Source organism: Pleurodeles waltl, chromosome 8 (assembly GCF_031143425.1).
Source record: "Pleurodeles waltl isolate 20211129_DDA chromosome 8, aPleWal1.hap1.20221129, whole genome shotgun sequence".
NCBI lineage: Eukaryota > Metazoa > Chordata > Amphibia > Caudata > Salamandridae > Pleurodeles > Pleurodeles waltl.
Genome location: NC_090447.1, coordinates 600,439,308 through 600,461,205, shown reverse-complemented (window position 1 = coordinate 600,461,205; position 21,898 = coordinate 600,439,308). Strand labels below are relative to the sequence as shown.

The 21,898-nt window shown below is 43.7% G+C and overlaps 1 protein-coding gene across 5 annotated transcripts in view; it reads left to right on the top strand.

The window, feature by feature from the left end:
- The window catches only part of TMCO3 (transmembrane and coiled-coil domains 3), a 612,636-nt gene that overhangs the window by 93,230 nt on the left and 497,508 nt on the right, over positions 1-21,898 (top strand). For all 5 annotated transcript variants that reach the window (XM_069204660.1, XM_069204658.1, XM_069204662.1 and 2 more), the window contains exon 3: positions 4,932-5,111. In XM_069204660.1, the coding sequence (XP_069060761.1) occupies positions 4,932-5,111 (180 nt within the window). The remainder of the gene's footprint in view (positions 1-4,931; positions 5,112-21,898) is intronic.

Here is a 21,898-nt window from a genome sequence, read left to right as displayed (position 1 = left end):
CCCCTGGGCCCCGGCAACACAACTGTGCCCCTTGTGTTGTCCCGCTGAAACTGGGACCGGGGGGGTTCACCTCAAGGAGCGATTTGCTTACAGACTACTTGGGGAGGCACATACCCTTTGCCCCCGGGGCTGCGCTGGAGTAGAGGGTCCTGGTGGTGACATTCTGAGCACTGGTGTTCCCCGCTGATGGATGCTTTGCCTGTGGGGGCTTAGCAGAGTGGCTGCTTAGACGAGGGACCTACAATATCTGCATACCTGGGATTTGTCTCTTACCTTGAAACTTACATAGAGGAGGAAGGGAGGGACTCCCCTACCATTGCCATCGCGATACTGTCTAACGAAGGAGAGACCTCACCCGGATCGAGTCTGCCTATGGTGGGCGAAGAGGAGTGACTGGTGCTTGGGACCTGACGCTGTGGGCCATGGCTGTGGCCTGGGGAAGAAACATCACAGCCTGAAGAACATACTCACCAAGACAGCGGTGGCCCTGGCCAGGGACCGCCCAGCAGAGTTGACCTCTGAGGCAACACCTAGTGGCGAGGAGATGAAGGTCCCAGTGACATGCTCCCTCCTAGGGGCTTTCTTCACTTCCCTGCGGGAAGACCTCCAGTCTCTCAAGAAAGAATTCTCCTCAGACCTCCGGGAGGTCTGCTGTGACATTGTTGCTGTAGGAGAAAAAGTCTCCCTTTTGCAGTATTAGGTTATCAGACGAGACGAGGAAATAGAACAGCTTCAACAAGAAATTATCAGGCTCGGAGACCAATAGATTGACCTGCGGGCACATGCAGAGGACTTGAAAAATCATGCACAGTGAAATAACATCTGTATCAAGAGTAGAGTTCCTACTGGAGTGGAAGGTAAAGATGTTGCAGCATACGCCAAGGATCTGTTCAGGGCACTTCTGAACTCTTCGCCCAAACGCAGTGTGTCGGAGGCCAGACTCAACGTTCCCACGATCTCCACCTCAAAGAGTGCACTCTTTGGACCGCCAGAGATCATCACCTGGTACTCTTTCAAGGCCACAAGCTGATGCTATATCAGGACTTGGCAAACTCCACACTCCAGAAACGCTGGGAGTTCCACCCCCGGTTGACCTTCGTCCAGGTCCAGAGGCCATGGCACTGGAGCGACGATCAATACTGAAGACTCTGTCTAGAGAGGCCACACCAAGGATATCTGAACTTCCTCAGGTGACTCATTGTGGGCGGAGGGGGACGCTGGTTGGATGAGCGGGGAGCAGTTTGCTTGTGCTCAAGTTGACTTATGCCTTCTTCAAAAGACCCACTTAGTTTCTAGCAACTGGCATAGCCTATGATCTCGAGCCTTCTCCTTCCAGTATATTTTCTCCACTCCATGGGGTAGCCTTACTAGTGTCCTGTTCTTTCAGGTGTTAGGTGGACCACAAACTGGCTGAAATCAAGGGTCGGTTGTTGGTCCATTCAGTGACTATATGCACCTGTACCTTCACCTTAGCGACTATCTACACCCTTAACAAAGACCAGGAATTATTAATTTGCCATGCAATGGCAGCGGTCATGGCTACCCAGCAGGGCAACTTGGTCTTCGATATTAACCTGGACAGCTCCGCACAGCGACATGGGCAAACAGGGGCACTTCCTCAAGAGGGCACTTTAGTTACGGGATTTGGGGCTGGGGGACCTCTGGCGCAACTCCCCCACACACACAGAAACACTAAGGATTATACATTTTACTCTCAAGCGCACTAATCGTACTCCTGTATAGATTACTTCTTAGGCACCAGGGACTTACAATCCCTGGTTGAGATGGTGGAAATAGAACCCTGCTCCCTGTCAGACCACACAGCACTCTCTCTCTCAATGACCCCTCCTCTCTGCACTTCCCCTCTGGGCCTTGATGGTTGCACAACACTTTGTTACACTGGCATGAGGTGGTTACCCAGCTTATCAAAGCACTGACCACTTTCCTGGAGCTCAACGACACGGTGGACATCTCTATCTTCACTCTCTGGGACACCTTAAAGGCCGTCATTAGAGGAGAACTGATTGCCATTTCCGCTGTGGATAACAAACTGCGTCGTGAGAAGCGGGAGCACTTATGCCAGAAGGTACAGGAACTCGAACACGTTCACCAGTGTACGGGCGCACTGAGAGTCTGGTGCCATTTAGAAGCAGCATGCAAGCAACTGGCGGGTTTTGACCTGTATAGGGCAGAATATGCTGCCCTCAGACTTCGTCATTCCTTCTATGTTGCAGGTGACAAATGTGGGCGCCTTCTGGCTAACCGACTGAGGGCACAACAACAGGAAAGGAAGGTACAGTCTCTGGAGGCAACAGATGGCTCTGACTGGGAGGGGGTTGGGGGTGAGAGATTGCAGCTTTATTGAAGTTGCATTTTGGGGGTTTTATCAGGAACTCTACATGACACAGTCCTTGTCCCTGGACACACCTGACCTATATCTCCAGGAAGCCCGTGTTCCACGAATCAGGTGAGATCAGATGGCGGCCTTATATCACCCAGTTTGGATAGCGGAAGTAATTTCAGCAATAGCCCGGCGAAAGACTCAAATCTCCAGGGCCAGATGGGTTTCCTGCCCTATTCTATAAAACATTTTGCATGCAGCTAGCTCCCATGCTGACCTGACTCTTCAACGATATCCAGGGCCTGGGTACAGTGCTTCCCGCCATGCTGGAGGCAGCTATAATGGTCATCCCAAAACCTGGGAAAGGCGCAAGACAGTGCACTTCCTACCGCCCCATATCCCTCTTGAACGTGAACATAAAACTACTCACTAGAGTTTTGGCTGCTCACCTCAATCCCCTTATGCCAGGTTTGGTTGCCCCGGACCAGGCGGGGGTCAATCCCAGCCGCCAGTGTATTGATAATACTAAGCACATTCTTGACTTAATTGATAAGTCCCAGCACTCTTGCCAGTAGCGAATGCTCCTGGCTGTGGATGCCGAGAAGGTGTTTGATCGCGTCCATTGGCCCTACTTGGAAGCCATGCTCCATCATCTTGGCTTTGGTGAGAGATTTTGCTCCTGGGTTCTTAGCAATTATGGCCACCCGTCTGTGTCCGTCCGACGGTCACTTAATTTCCCATCCACAGGGGAACAAGGCAAGAATGCCCTCTCACCTCTGCTTTTCTCCCTCTACTGGAGTCCATGGTCCAGCTTGTCCGGGACTTTCCTGCTATTGGGGGTGCTATATGGGGGTGAGGAACATACAATTGGCCTCTTTGCGGGTGATATAATAGTGGACATGGACGAGCCGACTTCGTCCCTTCCGGCCTTCCTGGAGGAATTGGAGGCTTTCAGACTTGCTGGTGGGTTCCGTGTTAACGTCCGGGCACTGGGCCTGTCTCTTTCCCCAGCCTCAAAGACCTCTGTTGCCCAGGAACACCCGATCCAATAGGCATTGCCGTCTCTTCTCTGTCTAGGGTTTCAACTGGCCACCACAATGAAAGAGTCCTAAACTCCTGAACTATAAAGCCCTGCACATACAAATCCATTCGAATCTACCTCGCTGGTGCCCACAATGCCTCTCTTGGCTTGGGTGAATAACCACTCTGAAGATTTCAGTACTGCCAAAAGTACTAATTTTATCCCCCCACTCTACTGGTGGAACATTAACACCCCCCCCCCCCAAACACGGCTTCATTCTCACTCTTCAGCAAGATATTATTTGCTTTGCCTGGGCCGGGACTCAGCCTCTGATGCTCAGAGATCTGACGTACAGGGCCTTGAGGGAAGGAGGCCTCAGTATACTGAACCTCCTACAGTACTATCAAGTTACACAGCTCCGGTTCTTGGTGGAGTGGTTTAGAGAGGAGACCTAATTTTGAGCATGCATTTTCTATAAGGTAGGTTCCAGCTCAGAAAGAGCTGCCTCAATCATCTGATTCGCAGGACATTTAAATAGTTGTTTCAAATAGAATCCTTCATGCTGATTCCAATCTAAATGGGCATTGAATATATCAATTTTTTTGTCCAAGTCCAACAGAAGTGTTCATACTTAGTTGTTGATCTCAATACAAATTTGGCACAAAGGATTATATAAAATAAATACATTGCTCAAGAGATGGTGTAAGCCTTCCATGACGTAGGCTATGAGGAAGTGATATTCTTAAAAACTGACATCATATTTCCTGTCCAAGGCTTTTATCTTTAAAAAAACGTATAGCTCCCAATTGCTAGTCAAATTGATTAATTCACTGGAAACCAGAACAACAAACCAGAACAACATCACCCAGAAAGAATTAGATTGTCTAATAAAGTACAGGAAAGCAAAAAGAGTTTGGCGATATGTAATGAGATGGCAAAGCTAGTGCTTATTCTCCAAAAAGATGCTTGTTATTGATGATAATAGTATTACAAATTATGTTATAGGTGATTTTGCTTCTCAGTCCACTAAACTCATAGCCTAGAGTTTGGGACACTTTACGGACCAAGCAGGGAGAAGGCGATGTCAATGGCCTTGCCAATGGGCCATTCACTGTGAAAGTACAGTTTTGTATTAGAATGCTGTTCAGCTTAGTGGTGGCCATTGGCCCTATACAAGTTATGACGGTTAAAAAAGATAAATACCTTACTGTAGATGACCAGCCTATATGTGTCTTTTATCAAAAGTTACTTTGCACATCTTGTTGTGTCAAGTGTGGAAGGGCATCAAAGACCCAAAGATTAAATACAAAAAGGTGAGTGGGGAATGCGGGGTCAGAATGATCTATAACCTTATTGATAGACACTTTCTTATCCCAGACATTAAGCTTTTTGATAGCTGTTTCTGACAAGTAGTAGTAGCGTTTGACTAAGGAGACAGAGCTGCTATTACATCGTGGTATAACATTCCTGTTGTGTATCTGACATTTAAAATAGTAAGCAAAGATAAATAATTCTTTTGTTAAACCTGCTTGATTGATTTCTCTATATTATTTTATTGATGTTTTGCAGGAGGAGCAGGAGTATGTGGAGCTCCTTGCAGCAGAAAAACATCAGGTTAATGCTCTCATCCACATGCAGCATCAGAACAAAAGCCTCTCTATTCTTGATGAGATCCTTGAAGATGTCCGAAAGGCAGCTGATCGGCTGGAGAAGGAAATAGAGGAACATGCCTTTGACGACAACAGATCAGTAAGTGAGGAAATTGGGAACACACCTTCAGCTTTTATTTATCTTAATAAATTTTTCTGCTTTCTTTGTTGGGCTGTTTAGCTGAGCATGCCACTCTGAGGTCTGTTATCAAGCACCTCATACTTTACAACACTGAAGAGCAATAGCCATTTCCATCCTGCTTATGATTATATAAAGATTATTTTTGGACAAGATGATGTCCTTCATCTATAGGCATCTAAGTGCTCCATTTGATGCTTGTGACTTTGGCCCTTTTCAGCTGCACTTTTCATATAGTAGCTGAATCCAGTAAGCTGTGGACTTTATTAGCCCCAGACCTTTCAACAAGTCAGTATTTTGAAAGCTCAAAGTTTCGGGCATACTAAGAGATCCCAGTGATAGAACTATTAAAATGTTTGCAATTGAATCAGCTGCAACTACTTAAAGCTGTCAATGGGCAAAGTTTTCAAATAAATTCTCTTGGACTTCACTGGTTCAGTGCTGGGGATGTAACCGTTCCGTCCTCAGCCACGGTGGTCATGTGCTGAGAACGGAACCGTTACGTCCTCTGCAAACGACCGTCCAATCCATCTGCTGTTCTCAGCAGAGGGATTTCCTTTTTCCCAGCTCAGAGGCTACTTTTAGTTTTCATTGAAATGACGATCAATGCACATGGCAAGCTGACGTAATTTCAGTGAAAACGAAAGTGAAATGAGACGATTGGCTCAATTCTCTTTCACTTCCTCAGTGCTCAGGGGGGCTCCCGAGGCAGACAGTAGAGGTATCATTGGAAAGGGGAGAATCTCCACTTTCAGTGTTACCCTTCCCTAGTGGATCCCTGCTTGGACAGGTTGGCTAGGTATCCCTAGCTGAGCGAGGGTCCAAAATCTAGAGCTACCCACATTGGAAAAAGAGGATCAGTTTTCGGTAGAAAAATGTGCTGCGTCCATGTTGCATTATGGGCCGTTTCCGGTTTATGGGCATTAGGTCTACCCACACAAGTAAGGTATCATTTTTATCAGGAGACTTGGGGGAATGCCGGGTGGAATGACGTTTGTGGCTCTCCGTAGATTCAAGAACTTTTGATCACAGAAATACGAGGTAAATGCGTTTTTCTCAGTCAAAGTTTGAGGTCTGCAAGGGATACTAGGTATAAAAAGATGGGGAGAGCCAAGCAAGTCAGCCCACCCTGGGTACCTTTTAGGTGTCTAGTTTTCAAAATTGTACAGGTTGGCTAGATTTCTCTCAGTGTTGGGTGAGCTAGGGTCCAAAATCAAGAGATGCCCACATTGTAGAAAGAGGGTCAGTTTTCAGTGGAAAAATGTGATGCGTTCCTGTTGCGTTTTGGGACGTTTCTTGTTGTGGGTACTAGGCCTACCCACACAAGCGTGGTACCATTTGTATGGAGAGATTTGTAGGAGCATAGAATAGTAAAAAAAAAAATGTATTAGCAATTTGATTTCACCTCATTTGTGTCTTTGAAATGTAAGCCAGTGTATATGAAAGATGACATTTTGAAAAATACCCACCAAATCATACGCAAGTACGGGGACACATTCAGAGATGTGGAAATAACCAGTGCTCCTAAACTCAATATCTTCTGCCCATTTCAGAAATATGTAAATTTTCTTGATACCCATTTTTCACTCTGCCTATTTTGATATAAGAATTGGTCTTTACTCAGTACTCAATGAAAAGCCTTTGTGTGGTGCAGCTCATTGTTACCTCAGGGTACCTTGGGTTCTTGGTGAGCCTACAAACCCCATATATCCCTTCAACCATAAGGGTTAAGCAGGCATACTGGTATATTGTTTTTTTTTAAATATGCCATTGTGTCAGAAAGTTACAGATGAAAATGTTGTCACAAAGGCCCATTTTTCCTCATTTTCAATATTTGTTTTTTCAACAGTTATTTTCCTAGGGAGAATCTTGAGGACCTACACATATGACCCCTTGCAGCATTCAGAATTACCTCTATTTATAAAAAAAAAACTCATAGAAAAACAACCACTATTTTCTGTGAACGTCTGCACAATAATGCAGGACAATGACGCAAGTAGACTCAACTGGCCGTTGAAAGATATGTTCATTGACTCAATGACAGACATCTTGTTAGCTTGAGAAGCTTGCACAGACCCATACAGTAGTCAAGTTGCAGTGATAAAAGAAAAGAAGGCATGGTAATACTGGACCTGTTACACTCTGTGATGGGAACACCTTTACAGACGCATTTTGGCTGCTGTCAAGAGCTGTTCTTTCTGCTGTGTATTGCAGTGATGGGATTTCGTTTGTGAACTTGTTTCTTGTTTCTCACTGTGACTGACATATATACTTGGAATCAACAAGTGGATGGGATGGAATCCCAGATTCAAACTGAGATCCGGCACTGCTGAACTATTTGCAGGTGCCATAAAAAAACATTCTGTTGGTGATAATTACTGGTGTCTTAGAGATACAAACTACTGTGTTAGAGGATATTTTTATTATAGCAAGTCAATGGTGTTAAATTAAAAAAATGTGATATTATAGATCTTGGTTCGTCCGGTTCAGCAGAGATTTGAATTGTGGGAACAGCTAAGAATTCTGTGTAATGCATAGTGCAGTTGTTGGTGAGAGCAGTAGTAGGTAACTTAGCTGCTTTTCGACCTGTTGTAATCTGTTCTGTGGGCTTTAGCCAGGCCCATCACTTTAATTTTTTCCTGGGCTTACCTTTCAACAATCCCTTGATGTCATTTGTAAATGCTTCACGTTTGTCCCGCCTTGAGTCTCTTTGGTTACGCCTTGCAGGCTGACCCTGTTTTATGGATTATTGTATGATTTCCAATATAGTTTCAAAAGGCCAAACTATTTTTTTCTTTTTCCCTCCCCTTCGCGCTCCATTGCGGCCATGGCGCTTTGAGCGCAAATGGCACAAACTCGATCGGCGATATTGGAGCATTCGTCACATTGTTCACACTCTTACCTAATCGGAGTCATTCAATTTTGCTTCGGTCTCTCCCCTTTGTGCTCCGTGGCTTTAAAAAAAAACCTGGCAATTGGTAAATGCTTCACCTAAATAAAAACATAGAAATTACAAAGTGGCTCTCCCAGCACTGCAGGAGAGCCAATACTACAATATTCACTGCACTCCGGAAAATCTGCCCATAATGCTTTGCCGGCATTTCTTTTTCAAATTTTTTTTTCCCATAACTCAGCCTGTGATGGTCCTAGGCCAATGGGACAACCACCAAGACGTTCAGCACTACACACACTGTCTGTCCAAGTCATCTCTGAGTCCCCACACTAAGTTAGTGGGGACCCCAATATATTAACCCCTCCCACCATTCAGGGTCTTTTTAAGCACTCTCATGGCTGGAACTTTTGTTTTACAGCTGAGAGTAGTTTTTGTTTCTGGTGGATACAACTACCTGTGGATTTCTCAACTTATGGATTCTCCCAATGCGCCAGCATTTGACGGAAATGTTTTGTTTCTAGCTCCATAAGAAGTCGTCGCCGGCGTGCTGATGTCAGTTCCCCAACCAAAATCACCGGAAGCATCTCCGGTGCCGTCTTTGGTGGAGGTTTTGTTTTGGCGTCACCTTTGAGTCCTGAGGCTCAGTTTTCAACGGCATCCGCGCAAGGTCAGGAGTTCAAGGATCAGGCGTCGAATCAAGCCCAACGTCCACAAAAGGAACAAGAGTATCCTGCCTTCCTGACTCCGGAAGCGGATCCGTCTGTGTTCCTAAATGCTATGTTTAGCATAAAGCAATGTCCCCTCTGGTATGCCTGCTGGCCCCATGGGTCCTTTAGCTTTTACACTTGGGATGCTGGTGCCTTACAGGCAGCTCCGTTCACGCCTTCTTTTTTACCAACAACTCCATATAAATTGACTGACTCGGTACCGAAGATCACACCGTCTCCCTCGGTGATGCCGGCAGCGCCGGTACTGGTGTCAGATGGACCTCAACCGACGTAGGCTCCACCTACCGTCGCGGAGCATGGAGCCGGCGCACCTCTGGCTTCACCTTTGCCTGCAAGGGCATCGTCGACGCCAGAAAACACTTTATCAACGCCACACCTGGAATCTAGGCTGAAATCAAGAAGGAAAGTCTTAAGACTGCTTGAAGAACGGCAGTATTTGGAGGAACATCAACAGCTGGAGGAAGGAGAAATACTTGTAACTTCCAATCAATATCAAGGTCTTTATGTTGCTAGTGGACTTGATACACCCCCTGAATGGGTGTTATTATCTTCTGAAGGTGTACTTTCTTCTTAAGTGACTTCTTACCATGGGGTGTTTAGGAAGGCTGCAGAACTTTTGGCCTTGTCTTTGCCTGCTTCAGAATTTAAAGACAAACATTCTGACAGGGGCTGCATTATACAGCCTTGTCATCGGAGCCCCTTCTTCCATTTGCTGAGACATTACCCATGTTCGAAATATGGCAGAAGTATGTCACTACTCCAACTGTATCAAAATCCATAGTCAGAAGATATAGAGTTGCACCAGGTGACCCACATTTTTTAGCTCAACATCCAACACCTGAAAGCTTGGTGGTGCAAGCTTCTTGCTCCTCAAAGTCAGCTCGAGGGTCATTGCCTGTAACTCCTGCCAATAGGGACTCGAAGCTCATGGAGGAATCTGCAATGGAGACCTTCTCTTCGGGTATCATGGCTTTGAAATCGCTTAATGCAACTTGTGTATTAGAGCGGTACATCTAGGAAATGATAGATGCGGCAAAGCAAGTCATCCCTAAATTGCTCCTGGATGTATGGGGCCATTTTGCAGAACTGTTACAAGATAGTCAGGCGATGACGAAACAGGTGATTCACTCAGGCCTGGACTCTGTGAACTCTGTAGCTAGAGCCATGGGGGGGGGGGGGGCATCTATTGCAACTAGGAGGCATGCTTGGTTCAGAGGATCTGCATCCACTGATGTGAAAGCTACTCTGATGGACCTTCCATTTGACGGCGCCAGACTGTTTGGTGCGAAGGCTTACTCTGCCCTAGAAAGATTAAACGATAGTAGGGCCACTGCAAAATCCTTGGGCCTTCAGACTTCATCTTCGACCTACAGGCCATTTCATAGGTTCAGGGGATTTGGCTGTGTATCCTTCTTTCGTAGGGAGGCAGCAGCTCCAGGTCCATAAACCTGCCAACCCTCTCTTCAGATCCTACAGAGGTCATGGAAGACATAGATCACAGTGTCGCCCAGCAGCCTTCCTCCTCCTCATCCTCAATGGGAAACCAATCAGGGAAACAGCCCTAGTTCTTTTCCCCTTTCACAGGCATGTGCTGCCCGTATGGGGAAGGTTGTTACATTGTCTCAAAGAGTGGGAGTTCATAACATCAGACTCGTGTGTGTTGAGCATAGTGAGAAGTGGTTACGCTCTTCCCTTTCGGAGCCCCCCCTTTCCCTCCCAGACATTCTTTGTGCTCAGAAGAGCATCTTCCATTGCTTCAACAGGAGGTGCAAAGTCTACTGTTGAAGGGCGCAGTAGAGTTGGTTCCAGAGCTGGAAAAGGGTCAGGGATGTTATTCAAGGTATTTCCTGATTCCTTAGAAGGATGGTCGTTTGAGGCCCATTCTTGACTTGAGAATTTTGAATTAGTTCCTCGAACAGGAGAAAATCAAAATGCTGACCCTAGCACAGGTGTTTCTTGTGCACTATCGACTTGCAGGATGTGTATTTTCAAATCCCTATTCTGAAGTTGCACAGGAAGTATCTCTGGTTCGTGATAGGGTTGCAGCACTACAGTTTGCGGTCCTTCCATTTGGTCGTACTTCCACACCGTGAGTCTTCATGAAGGTGATGGCTGTGGATGCAGCATACCTCAGAAGGAAGGTAATAGTGGTATGCCCTTACCTTGATGATTGGCTAATCAAAACCAAGTCCCCAGAGTTGGTACTGCATCATTTGCAGGTGACAACCCAGTTGTTGTTCAAACTGGGCTTTTCCTTGAACATGCCCAAATCTCACCTGGAGCCCTCTCAGCACCTCTTGTTCATAGAGGCAGTACTGGACACAACATTGAATCGGGCTTACCGCCCCCCTTCCCAGAGGGTTCAGGACATTTCAGGCTATGGTTCTAAAGGGAGCGGCTGTTCCCATCCCAAAGAAGGTCTTGCGCCTGCTCAGACTGTCGCTTCCTGTTTTTTGTTGGTCACACATGCACATTGGCACATGAGGGCTCTCCAGTGGTGCCTCCCCAAGTAGTGGTTTCAACACAAAGGGGATCTTGAGAAGTCAATAATGATCTTCAGAGATGCTGTAGTGGATCTGTGATGATGTTGTGTGGATGACAACCTGTCTTAAGGAAGGCTGTTTTGTCTTTCACCTCCAGTGACCATTCATAATGGATGCTTCCACTCTAGTGTGGGGAGCCCATCTGGGGGACCTGGAGATCAAAGGCCTTTGGTCTCTAGTAGAACAGATGTTTCACATCAATCTGTTGGAGTTGCGGGCAATACGTCTGTCTCTCGAGGCCTTCCTCTCGTCCATTCGTGGTCAGTCGGTACAAGTTTTGCAGACCGCACTGCAGCGATGTGATACATCAACACACAGGGATGAGTAGGGTCGTACCTTTTCTGCGGAGAGGCTCTGCCGCTCTGGTCCTGGGCTCAGGACCATCGGATTTGCGTGGTAGCAAACCATTTGGCCAGATTTCTAAACATACGTGCAGACATTCTCAGCCGGCTCTTTTAGGCCGATCACGAGTGGCGTGTCCAGCTGAGGTAATTTTTCATATCTTCCAGTGGTGGGGAATGCCTCAAATAGCCCTGTTTGCCAGTCAGGAGAACGTGCACTGCCCATCATTCTACAGCCTCCGGATCTGATGCAGAGCGCACTGAGGGGCGCGTTTCAGCTGAGCTGGAGCAAACAGCTGCTTGACGTGTTTGCTTCCATACCCTTGAGTCCTTGAGTTCTGAGGAAGATTTGCCAAGACCGGGACCAAGTTATATTAATAGCTCCAGATTGGCCAAGAAGGGTGCAGATCAGACCTTCTTCACCTCTTGCTGTGCCCCCTCATCTGTCTCCCTCAGAGGGCAGACCTCCTCTCGCAGTCACAGGGGCAGGTTTTACACCCCCTCGCCTGCACTTGTATGCCTAGTGATTGAACCTGAGTTCATTTTCTCTCCCTCCAGAAGTGGTAGATGTTATTTTATTGGCCAGACGACACTCCACCAAGACTGTGCTGGCAGATGGGCAAAATGTGTTAACTGGTGTGAGGAGAGACACATTGACCCTTTAAGGGCTCATCTGTCAAATGTGTTACAGTTTGCTCTTTCCTTAGCACAAAAAGGTTGCGTTGTTGCGACAGTAAAAGGGTATTTATCTGCACTGTCTGCTTTTATTTGTTTACCTGATCAACTCTCTTTATTCAAGTCCCCTATAGGTTTTAGGTCCCTTAAAGGTTTAACTTATACATTTTCTCCCATTCCATTCATAATGCCTCAGTGGGATTTAAATTTAGTTTTAACTTTTTATGATCGATTCACCATTTGAAGCAATGCATAGTTGCCCATTGAGACACCTAACTTTTAAGACAGCTTTTCTGATAGCCATCACGTTGGCTAGGTGTGTTAGTGAGCTTCAGGCTCTTTGTGTAAAACACTCTCATACTACCTTCATGCTAATAAGGTGGTTTTGAGAACCAGGACGGCTTTCCTGCCTAAGGTAGTCGCTCCCTTCCATAACCGTTCATCCTTTTACCCTCCTCCCCATCCATCGAAGGAGGAGGAAAGGCTGCATCGCCTGTAACCTAAGAGGGCCCTAAGCTTCTACACAGAAAGGATGAAGGACTTCAGATCTGATTATCAGTTTTCATTAGCTACATCGGTAAAATGAAGGGCTAAGCTGTCCAAAAGAGGACTCTGTCAATGTGGGTCATTCTTTGCATAAATATTTGTTAATCGCTAGCAAAGAAGGATTAAGGCTCATTCCCCTAGAGCAAAGTCTGCCACTTCTGATTTAGCCAGTAGTGTGCCTGTTGATGATATTTGTAAATCGGCACACTTTCGCAAAACATTAGTGTTTAGACTTGGAAGTGAGGAGGGATGGTCATTTTGCCCATTCTGTTTTGCAGGACTTCTTGGTTTGTATTTATGATTGTGGTATAGAAAATATTTTATGTATTTTTAGAAGGAATGTTTATAAAATGGTGTGTGTGTATATATATATATATCTATATCTATATATATTTTGAGTTGGCACATGTGCTTGTGATGTTGGTATTCACCTGTTCGCCTCGAAGGCACTGTAAAAACGTGAGTGAAACTGAAGTCAGCATCCTGGCGACGACTTCTAATGGCTCTGATGATGTCAGTCGGAGTTACATGTGGAGCTGTGCTATTATGATGTCCTCATCGACGTGGGGAGCTAGAAAGAAAAATTTCCATTGAATGCTGGTGCTTTGGGAGAACTCATAAGGTGAGGAATCCACAGGTAGCTACTGTATCCACCAGAAAGTGTTACTGACATTAAGTAACTTGTTCTTTAAGGGCCATGTTTGTAATATTATTGCAGTAGGTCTTCTAGCCCTGAAAATGTGATGCACTGTGCCCTTTCAGGGCTAAATTTATGGTTAAATGTCCATGCTTCTTCCAAATGCTGTTTTTATTGTGGTGCCCTTTTGACCGTTCTGCGCATTACAATCAACATACTACAATATTTGCGGCACTCGAAAACTCACTCATAACACAGCCTGTGGTGGTGTTAGTACAATGGGGCCATCTTCAAAATGTTCACTGCAATGTTCTCTTTCTCTCTAGATCATGTCTAGGTCTCCACACTAGGTTAGTGGGGACCCCAAAATAATAACCTCTCCGACAATTCAGTGTCTTTTTAGGCTCTCTCATGGCTGGAACTTTTGTTTTACAGCTGAGAGTAGAATTTGTTTTAAGAGCCTTATTTGAAAACATATTCCAGTAGGCCTGCTAGCCCTTTAGTTATGTGCAGGGCCACTGGAATTCTGTGGTAGAAAGAACCAAAATATGCAGCAGGTTGACCAATTTATGTGGCAAAAAAGTCCAGTTATGCATTTACAACGCCAGTAGCTCCAACTCTATTAAATATGAGACCTATTGCTTTGCAAATGCTTGCTCCTAAATGTCCCTGGAGAACCAGTGCTAAAATGGAGCAAGTGTGAAAAGATTTTTGTAAACCATGCTAGGGAATGTGGAACTAATTTCAGTGCTGAGCTCAAGTACTCACTTCTCTTGCAGGATGGTAAGGGCAAGAAGTGTTAGATACTCAACCAGAGTTAAATTCAGAAGAACAACAAATGTTAAATGAATATAAAGCGCTCATTCTCATGCTAGATCAACAATCTCTACCTCCTGTGAGTACAGTCATGGAACACTACCACTTTGGTTTAAGGGAGCAAGAAAAAGATGACACCTGAAGACTGCATTACCAGTCTGATGAAACCAGCATCAAGCTGCAAGTTTGCAGGTGCAACAGAGGAGGGGAATGAGGGGCCAATTTGTCTTGAAGTGTGACCTCTAGACCAGGTGATAACAATAGCCAGAAGGGTGGAACACCTGGTCAAATGTTTGAAATAATTAAGTGGAACTAGGATGACGTAGGTATGTGAAGTAAAACATGTATTTGATTGCAAGGAAAACAAAAGTAAGTTCAGTGGGGCATGCTTTCCGTGTGGGAGGCAAGGCCACAAAGCCAGTGTGGATGTTTGTCCTGCTTTGCAAGGATATTTTAATCGGTGTAGTAAACAAAGAACACTCCAGCAAGTCCAGTAGAAGCAAGATAAAACAGATCAACATTGTGAAGTGAAGGTAATTTCACATGACTTAGCCAAAGATCACTCGAGGAATACTGTAAAGATAAACAACTTGGAAATTCTAATGAGATTTGATTTCCGTTCACTTTTGGCCACAGTTAGTAAGTTCTTATTTGAGGAAGATTTTAGGCAAAGTGAAAGTATAGAAAATGCATGTGCTCCCTGGACTTGCAGTGGTATTCCCATAAAAATGTTGGTTGCTTTAACACCTGTCTGAAACTTGGGAGCAGATATCTAATTGGTAAAGTGTATGTTTCTAACCAAGAGATACCAGTTGACAGTGTAGACTCATCAAAGAGGGGTCACATTCAATCCTACTACCAACCCTTAGGTGCAAATCCATAAAACGTAACAAAATGTGACAACTTTTGAGAAGTGTTTTTCACAATGAATTGGATTGTGTCACAGGATTCAAACACAGAATAAGATTTTTTTTAAATCAATACCTGTTGTTGCAAAGATAAGGCGTGTGCCTTCAAGTGTACAGGACTCTGTTTAGAAAATAAAAGAACTAGATCAGCTCATTGACATGGGTGTGATAGAATCTATTAAAGCAACAGAATGGTTGGTGCCAATAATTGTTGTATAAAAAGCTAACAGTGAAAATTGTCTTGACCTCAGAGCTTTCAACAAGGAAGAGATGGGAGATACGATCCCACTTGCTAGCATAGATGAGATAGTAAAAACTTGAGTTGGATCATAGTATGCAGCTGATCACCAAGTTGAATTAGATAGCTGCTTCCAAGAGTTGACAGCTTACACCACGTCCATGGGAGCATAGAAGTTCAAGAAAATGCTTTACGGTTTGATATCCGCAGCCATTTGGTGTGGAATAGCTGGAGTCGTTGTTATCAAGATGATCTTTTGGTTTCTGGTGAAACTAGAGAGCAACATTATGCAATTGTGTGTTTCGTTTGTGTACGATGAGGATAGCAGGTCACACCGTAAGAAGGGACAAATGCAAGTTTGGTGTGGGTGAGGTAAACTATTTTTCACATCATATAGCTGGAATAGGTGCTTCACCTAAAATGGGAATAGTAGATGCAATTGTTGAGAAAAAAGAGTTGTGCACTAAAGATGAACAAGTGTCTTTTTTTAGGCGTGTTAGAGTACTACAAGTCTAAAAAATGATGTGCAGATAAATCGGTCCAAATAAAGAGATTGCTGGGCAAAACGTTTCAATTTGGAAGGGATGAATAATGTCAAATGGGGGTCTAAGCAGCTGAAGGAAGGTCTGAAGAATGCACTGAGCTTGCAAGCATTTGTACCCAGTGATAATAAAAGAAATATTGTCACCGATTCCGGCATTAAGGATGTAAGTGCAGTTTTATTGCCAAAGTGATTTGGAGTATAGCAGCCAATTGCTTTTACATAACATTGTGTGAGAGAGTTGGAATTGAGCTACTTTGTCATCAGAAGGGAAACTCTATTCATTTTTGGGGTACAATATTTAAGATATGTTCATCCCACAAACCGCCAGTACAATTCTTCGTGAAGAAAGGGTTAGATTCCATCTCTTCAGGAATAAGGAAACAGGTAATTGCTCGGAAAAATGTCGGCAGATAGTTTTTTTTGTGTGTGTGTGTGTGTGTGAAGTCTCGATAGGAGTGATAGCTAAGGATGAATGGAAGTCAGGAATGGAAAAAGATTCTGTTTTGTTAAACGTGTTAGATGTGATGCTGTCTGGAAAAGTTGAAGAATTGCGCAAGTCGTGGTCCATGGTTAAATATGAATTATCAGCTGACGAGAATTTTGTTGAGCGGAATGAGTTTCGTACCTCAGAAGGATTAAGAGGGAAATTATTGGCCTCACTTGAGCCTCGTTAAGACAAAAGAAAGGATGCACTGAAACTTTTAGAGGCCAGCGGTAGTCTTCGAAGAGGAACATATGTTGAGAAGGTGTAAAAAGTGCCACAATAGCGACAAGGTGTTGTGTGCTAGACAAATCCCTGTGGTGTGAAAACTCTTCCAAAGTTTCCATGCTAAAAGGTAGCTGTTATTATAGTGGGAGCATTGAAAGGAGAACATTGTACACCTTACCTAACTGTGTTAATGGATCTCTAATCAAGGTAGGTAGATGTTGGGTGTATGCAAGAAGTATGTATAATCAGGTTTTTGAATAGATATTTAAGAGGATGTTTTCCTAAATCTATTTTGTCTCACAATGGTTCTCAGTTCTGTTTAGTTGAAATAGAAATGTAATTGCTGTTTTGTGGGATACAGCATAAGAGTTCGATGTACCACTCCAAACAAATATGGGGAAGTAGAAACGATGAGCAGGACCTTGAAAGTGAGCATGCAATTAGCCAGATTTACCTGTTAGGATTGGAGGATAGTCCTACTGGAGTGAATCACAGCATATTGCATGTTTCCCCATTGCTCCACCAGAAAATCACCCTTTTAACTGTTCATTGGAGGTCTCCTAAGACTAAATTGAGTCCTGGGTGGATGGTTTCGGGGAAAAGGGTGAAGGTCAGTGGTCTTAGTGAATGGTTGGAGAATGAAGTACAAGTGAAGAGATAACAGTATTTTTATAATAGTGAGTGTGTGACAGACATTTAAATGTATGTTGGAGACTGGCCAGAAGTGAATGCACCAGCCAGGTGTAAGCAATAGTCAAAATTCTCAAATGCAAAAAACAAACAGTAGCAAAAGTGTTCAAAAACACTCAGAAGACTAATGATGGAGGGATTCCGAGCAAGAGTTGGCAATTGCACTACACTCATACAAACAATACACTGGTCTGTATAGAAAAGAGTATGTGAACAACGAAGCAGGTAACTGCAACAATTGTTGTCAAGATGATGTTGGAACGAGAAGTTGTATAGTGAGAGAGCATCCTAGTTAGCTAAAGGATTATTTTAGTACTTGAGCTACATTTAGCTTCTCTACAACTTTACTTTATTAATGTTGCTTATTAGTGCTGTACTTGTTCTATTTTGTTAAAAAATGTTGTTTTGTTAAGTGAAGACTTTTGTGAAGACGGGACAAGTGTGAAATGCCCTCTCCATTGCGCTGTTTGTAATTCCATTCTAGAATCCTGTGATTTAAATATTGGAGCGTTTGTGTTTGGGTGAACAGCAGTTACTTGAAGCAGTCATAGGTGATATCTTGAGAATAAATCTTTTTGGACTTAAAAGCGCTAATCACTGTCTTTGTGCTGTGCTGTACAACTTGGTACATAGGCATGAAGTCTGTTTTATCTGCAGATGTTGATATAAGATTTTATTTGTAAAGCAAGATACTATAATTACTCTCTTGCCACACCGGTTGTTGCTAAATCTTAATTTGAATGACTTTGAAAGTTCTGTTTAGAAACCAGTATCATTGCATTATTAACTATTGTGTGCTGGTAGCAATCAAAGGCATTAGTTAATTGAATGGTACCCTATTAGAGTTCTGTGCTATTGCATAATATTTAGACTCTTATTCTGAGGTAAATTAAAAAAAAAGGCAAAGGATAGAAAAGGGAGTTCCTGTCTGCATCAGTCTTACAAGTAATGCGGTAATGATATGTAATATGTGAATTCTGCGTGTAGTTTTGCTGCACCCATTTTTTTCTGATGACACATTTCGCCAGGTGAAATGTGGCAGTTTTCCCCCAAAAAAAGCTTATCAATCTTGAGTTACCTGTAGAATTTTGTTCAGTAACAACAGTTCAATGGTATTTCCCTAAATCATACGTGACCATTTAGAACACTGATTAGAAAACACAGGATGTAAAATTACCAAAGAGTATGGCGACTTACTTTGAAATTCCAGCAATCACTGAAAGACCAACTCAATACACTTTTTAGTACCGCACTCCTTATTTCTCACATTATCATCCCTGTTAGTAATCAATTCCACTACAGGTTAGGAATTAAACTAGTAGGTGGTGCTACTGCAGGGTATGAATTGGATTAGTAATCGCTTTCACTGCAAGTTTGCATAAATTAGTAACCAGTAACACTGTTGGGTATTAGTTGAATGTTAGTAGCACCTCTAAAACTTGTGGCTAATGTGACCTACCATGTAGTATTTCACACTGCTAACAGACGTTATTTTATGCATGTTCATAGCACACACCAGTTAATTCCTTGGTAAGTCCCTTTCAGCCTTTTCACGGCACAGATTTGAACTTGTATTGAAAACTCACAAGAAGTATTCATTTTCTTTCCAGTAGTTATGAAAAATGTCCCTCCAAATTTCAGGTATGTTATTAGCACCACATTACAAGTGAGTTTGTGATCAGCATATATTGGTTACTTGTAGAGCTGCAATATATTTAATGCTAATTAGTAACAGACTAAAGATTGACAAGATCCACCTTCTACTGGCAATCTTGGTCAGTGCAAAGTGAATGTTGATCGCACCAAGCAACTATTGATGTCTTTGTACACTAAAAATGCATGTGCACTCCAGCTGACCCGAATTTTCATAGTGGAAAAAATACTTCCAGGACTCAACACCAGAATCATATTCTGTGCCTCTGTCCACTACCGAGCTATCAATCACAAACAAAAGACAAACTGTGAGAACCGGTACAAAGTCTGGTCCCAACAGAAGGCTCACCAAGAGGGACCCCTTTTGTAACTCTATTGTTCAAGGAGTATCCTCAGTTCTTTGGATCTGACCATGTGACAAGATCAGCTCCGGTCTTTGGCATAAATCCGACTAAAGTAAAGGTTGTCCTAAAAAGATATAGCCCAAGAAAGAGCAGCCCAGGAGATCAGAGATCCAAGATAATCTGACCATGCATGACATGCCCTTCAAGAACTTTGCTTTCTCCCTGAAGAGAAAATGTATTCATCCAATTCTGTATGGTTATCCTAGCTTTTGGGCACTATGCCTTATCCCTCGGCACAAGCTGTTGCCCAACTACAAGACAAATCATGCAGCAAATGCAAGATACACCATTGTGTATCTAAGCATGGGAGAAGGACTGGCTCGGATGAAAAAGCTGAAGGCTATTATCTGGCAGGCCTTCCTGTCAAGAGTCACACTGAAAGGCACAATTCATTTTGTGCAAGTATATCTGCCTGGGAGTTAGCCAGTTGTCTCTCTGATTTTCTTTGCATATATGTACCAGTGGAAAATAGCGTGTATCAAAGCATGCCTGTGTGTACTATGCACACTGTTTTGTACCAAGTATATCTCAATAGTTTTACTCAGTTGCCTGTCATGCAAACAGTCTTTCTGCTCCAAATGGCATCTTATCTCACCAATGATAAAAGTGAAGTATGTTACTTAGAAATATGATAGCTACCAACCATACACAGAACAAGCATTTGCAATGCAATGGGTCTCACGTTTGCTCAAGTTAGAGCTATTAGCGTTGTAAATTCATAACTGGTCTTTTTTTGCCACATAAATTGAAAATTACAAGTAAAACAGTTGACATAAACGAGCCGATTCAAATCAACATGGTCGCCATGAGTATGAGTGTGAAGAAGAGGCACAAAAGGAAGAAGTTCTGTCACAGTCAAACGTATCGGCAAAAGTGCAATCATCCATGTATGAGGGTCGATGGCCAAGGAAGTAACAAAACTGACCCTAGGAGGGAAAATGTAAAGCATTTACCAATGATAACAAAGGATTTTTGAAAGGCAAGCCCAGGAACGCGTCATAGTGATGGGCGTGTGGTGGGTGTGGTTAAAAGCCCACAGATTGATTGCAACAGGCCAGAGTGCTTGCACGCTTGACATAAAAGTGAACAAACCATAGCACGTATTTTGCCCACCCTGCATATATTCCTACTTATGTTATAACGTAGCCTTGCGATAAGCTTATCAATCAGTGAACACGTAAATAGTCCTGGTAGATTGCACTGGATAATTCTACTCAGACTGATGGGGAACAAATTAAGCAGACTCTGCTTACTGTGTGTGGATTTTTAATCATGCTATGTGTATAGTTTACATCTGTTTGTACAGCCTAAAACCTAGGCATTTGGCAATCATTGTTGTAGCCTCAAGCGTTTGAGGAATTTAAGAGGAATGAAAAATTTACACATTTGCGGAGAGTTGACTTAAAGTTCAACACCTTTCTAATGTTCATCTCCAGAATTACAGATTCCTTTGATATGGCAGGTAGTCAAAGGTTCACAGCAGTGCTTAATTTGTAAATTAGGAGGTGCCGGTGCTCAAAGCCCTTCTCTTAAACACGAGGCTGTTGTAATTAAATCAGCAAGCACTGAATACTGAGGCAGCGTAATCCTGAAGCCATTTCGGGCCTCTTCAATCCATTTACGGCCACCCCTGCTCCTTCAGCTCATCCTGCAACTTTCTACTTTCTCCCTTTATGACGCTTTTTAGTTTTTCCTTCTTCCGACTTTCACATATGTGTCTTTTGCTTGCAGCAAATGCTTGAGGCATAAGAATAAGCCCTGGCCCTCACAAATAAGTGCCGGTGCTCAGCACCGGAAACAAGAAGCACAAATTAAGCACTGGTTCACAGCAAGATAAATTTGGTCATAGGTCTTTCAAGCCTGAAGAAGCTGTGGTATAATGCAGAGAAACCCACCTGGTACGGTTGTCTCATTATACCTAATTCTTGACAAAAACAGTACAGCAGTCATGAAGGGTGCATCTTGGTGTGTGAATCATTTTATTGATAAGGATCACAAGTTTCACTGATATTCAATCAGTCTCACAACCCAGCTGTATTCGGGGCACTGCCAACTTCTGACATTTCATTTTTCTGATGGATATATCTACCTGTGGATTCCTCACCTTTTGAATACTGCCAATGCGCCAGCATTCAACGGAAATCTTTTCTTTCTAGCTCTCCACGTCGACGAAGTCATCACATTAGTACGGCTCCGCATGCGACTCCATCTGACATAATTGGAGCCATAAGAAGTCCTCGCTGGCGTTCTGTCAGTTAACTTTTTTCTGTGCCTTCAACGTTAATGTTTTTTTCTACCACTCCTGTTTGTTACACTGTTTCGAGGTAGCTTCTTTGTTGAAGTTTTCATTGTATTACAATGTCACCTCTGAAGAAGTCTGTGTCGCGCCGCACTGCGCGGCGCGAGCCGAGCGTTCGGCACAA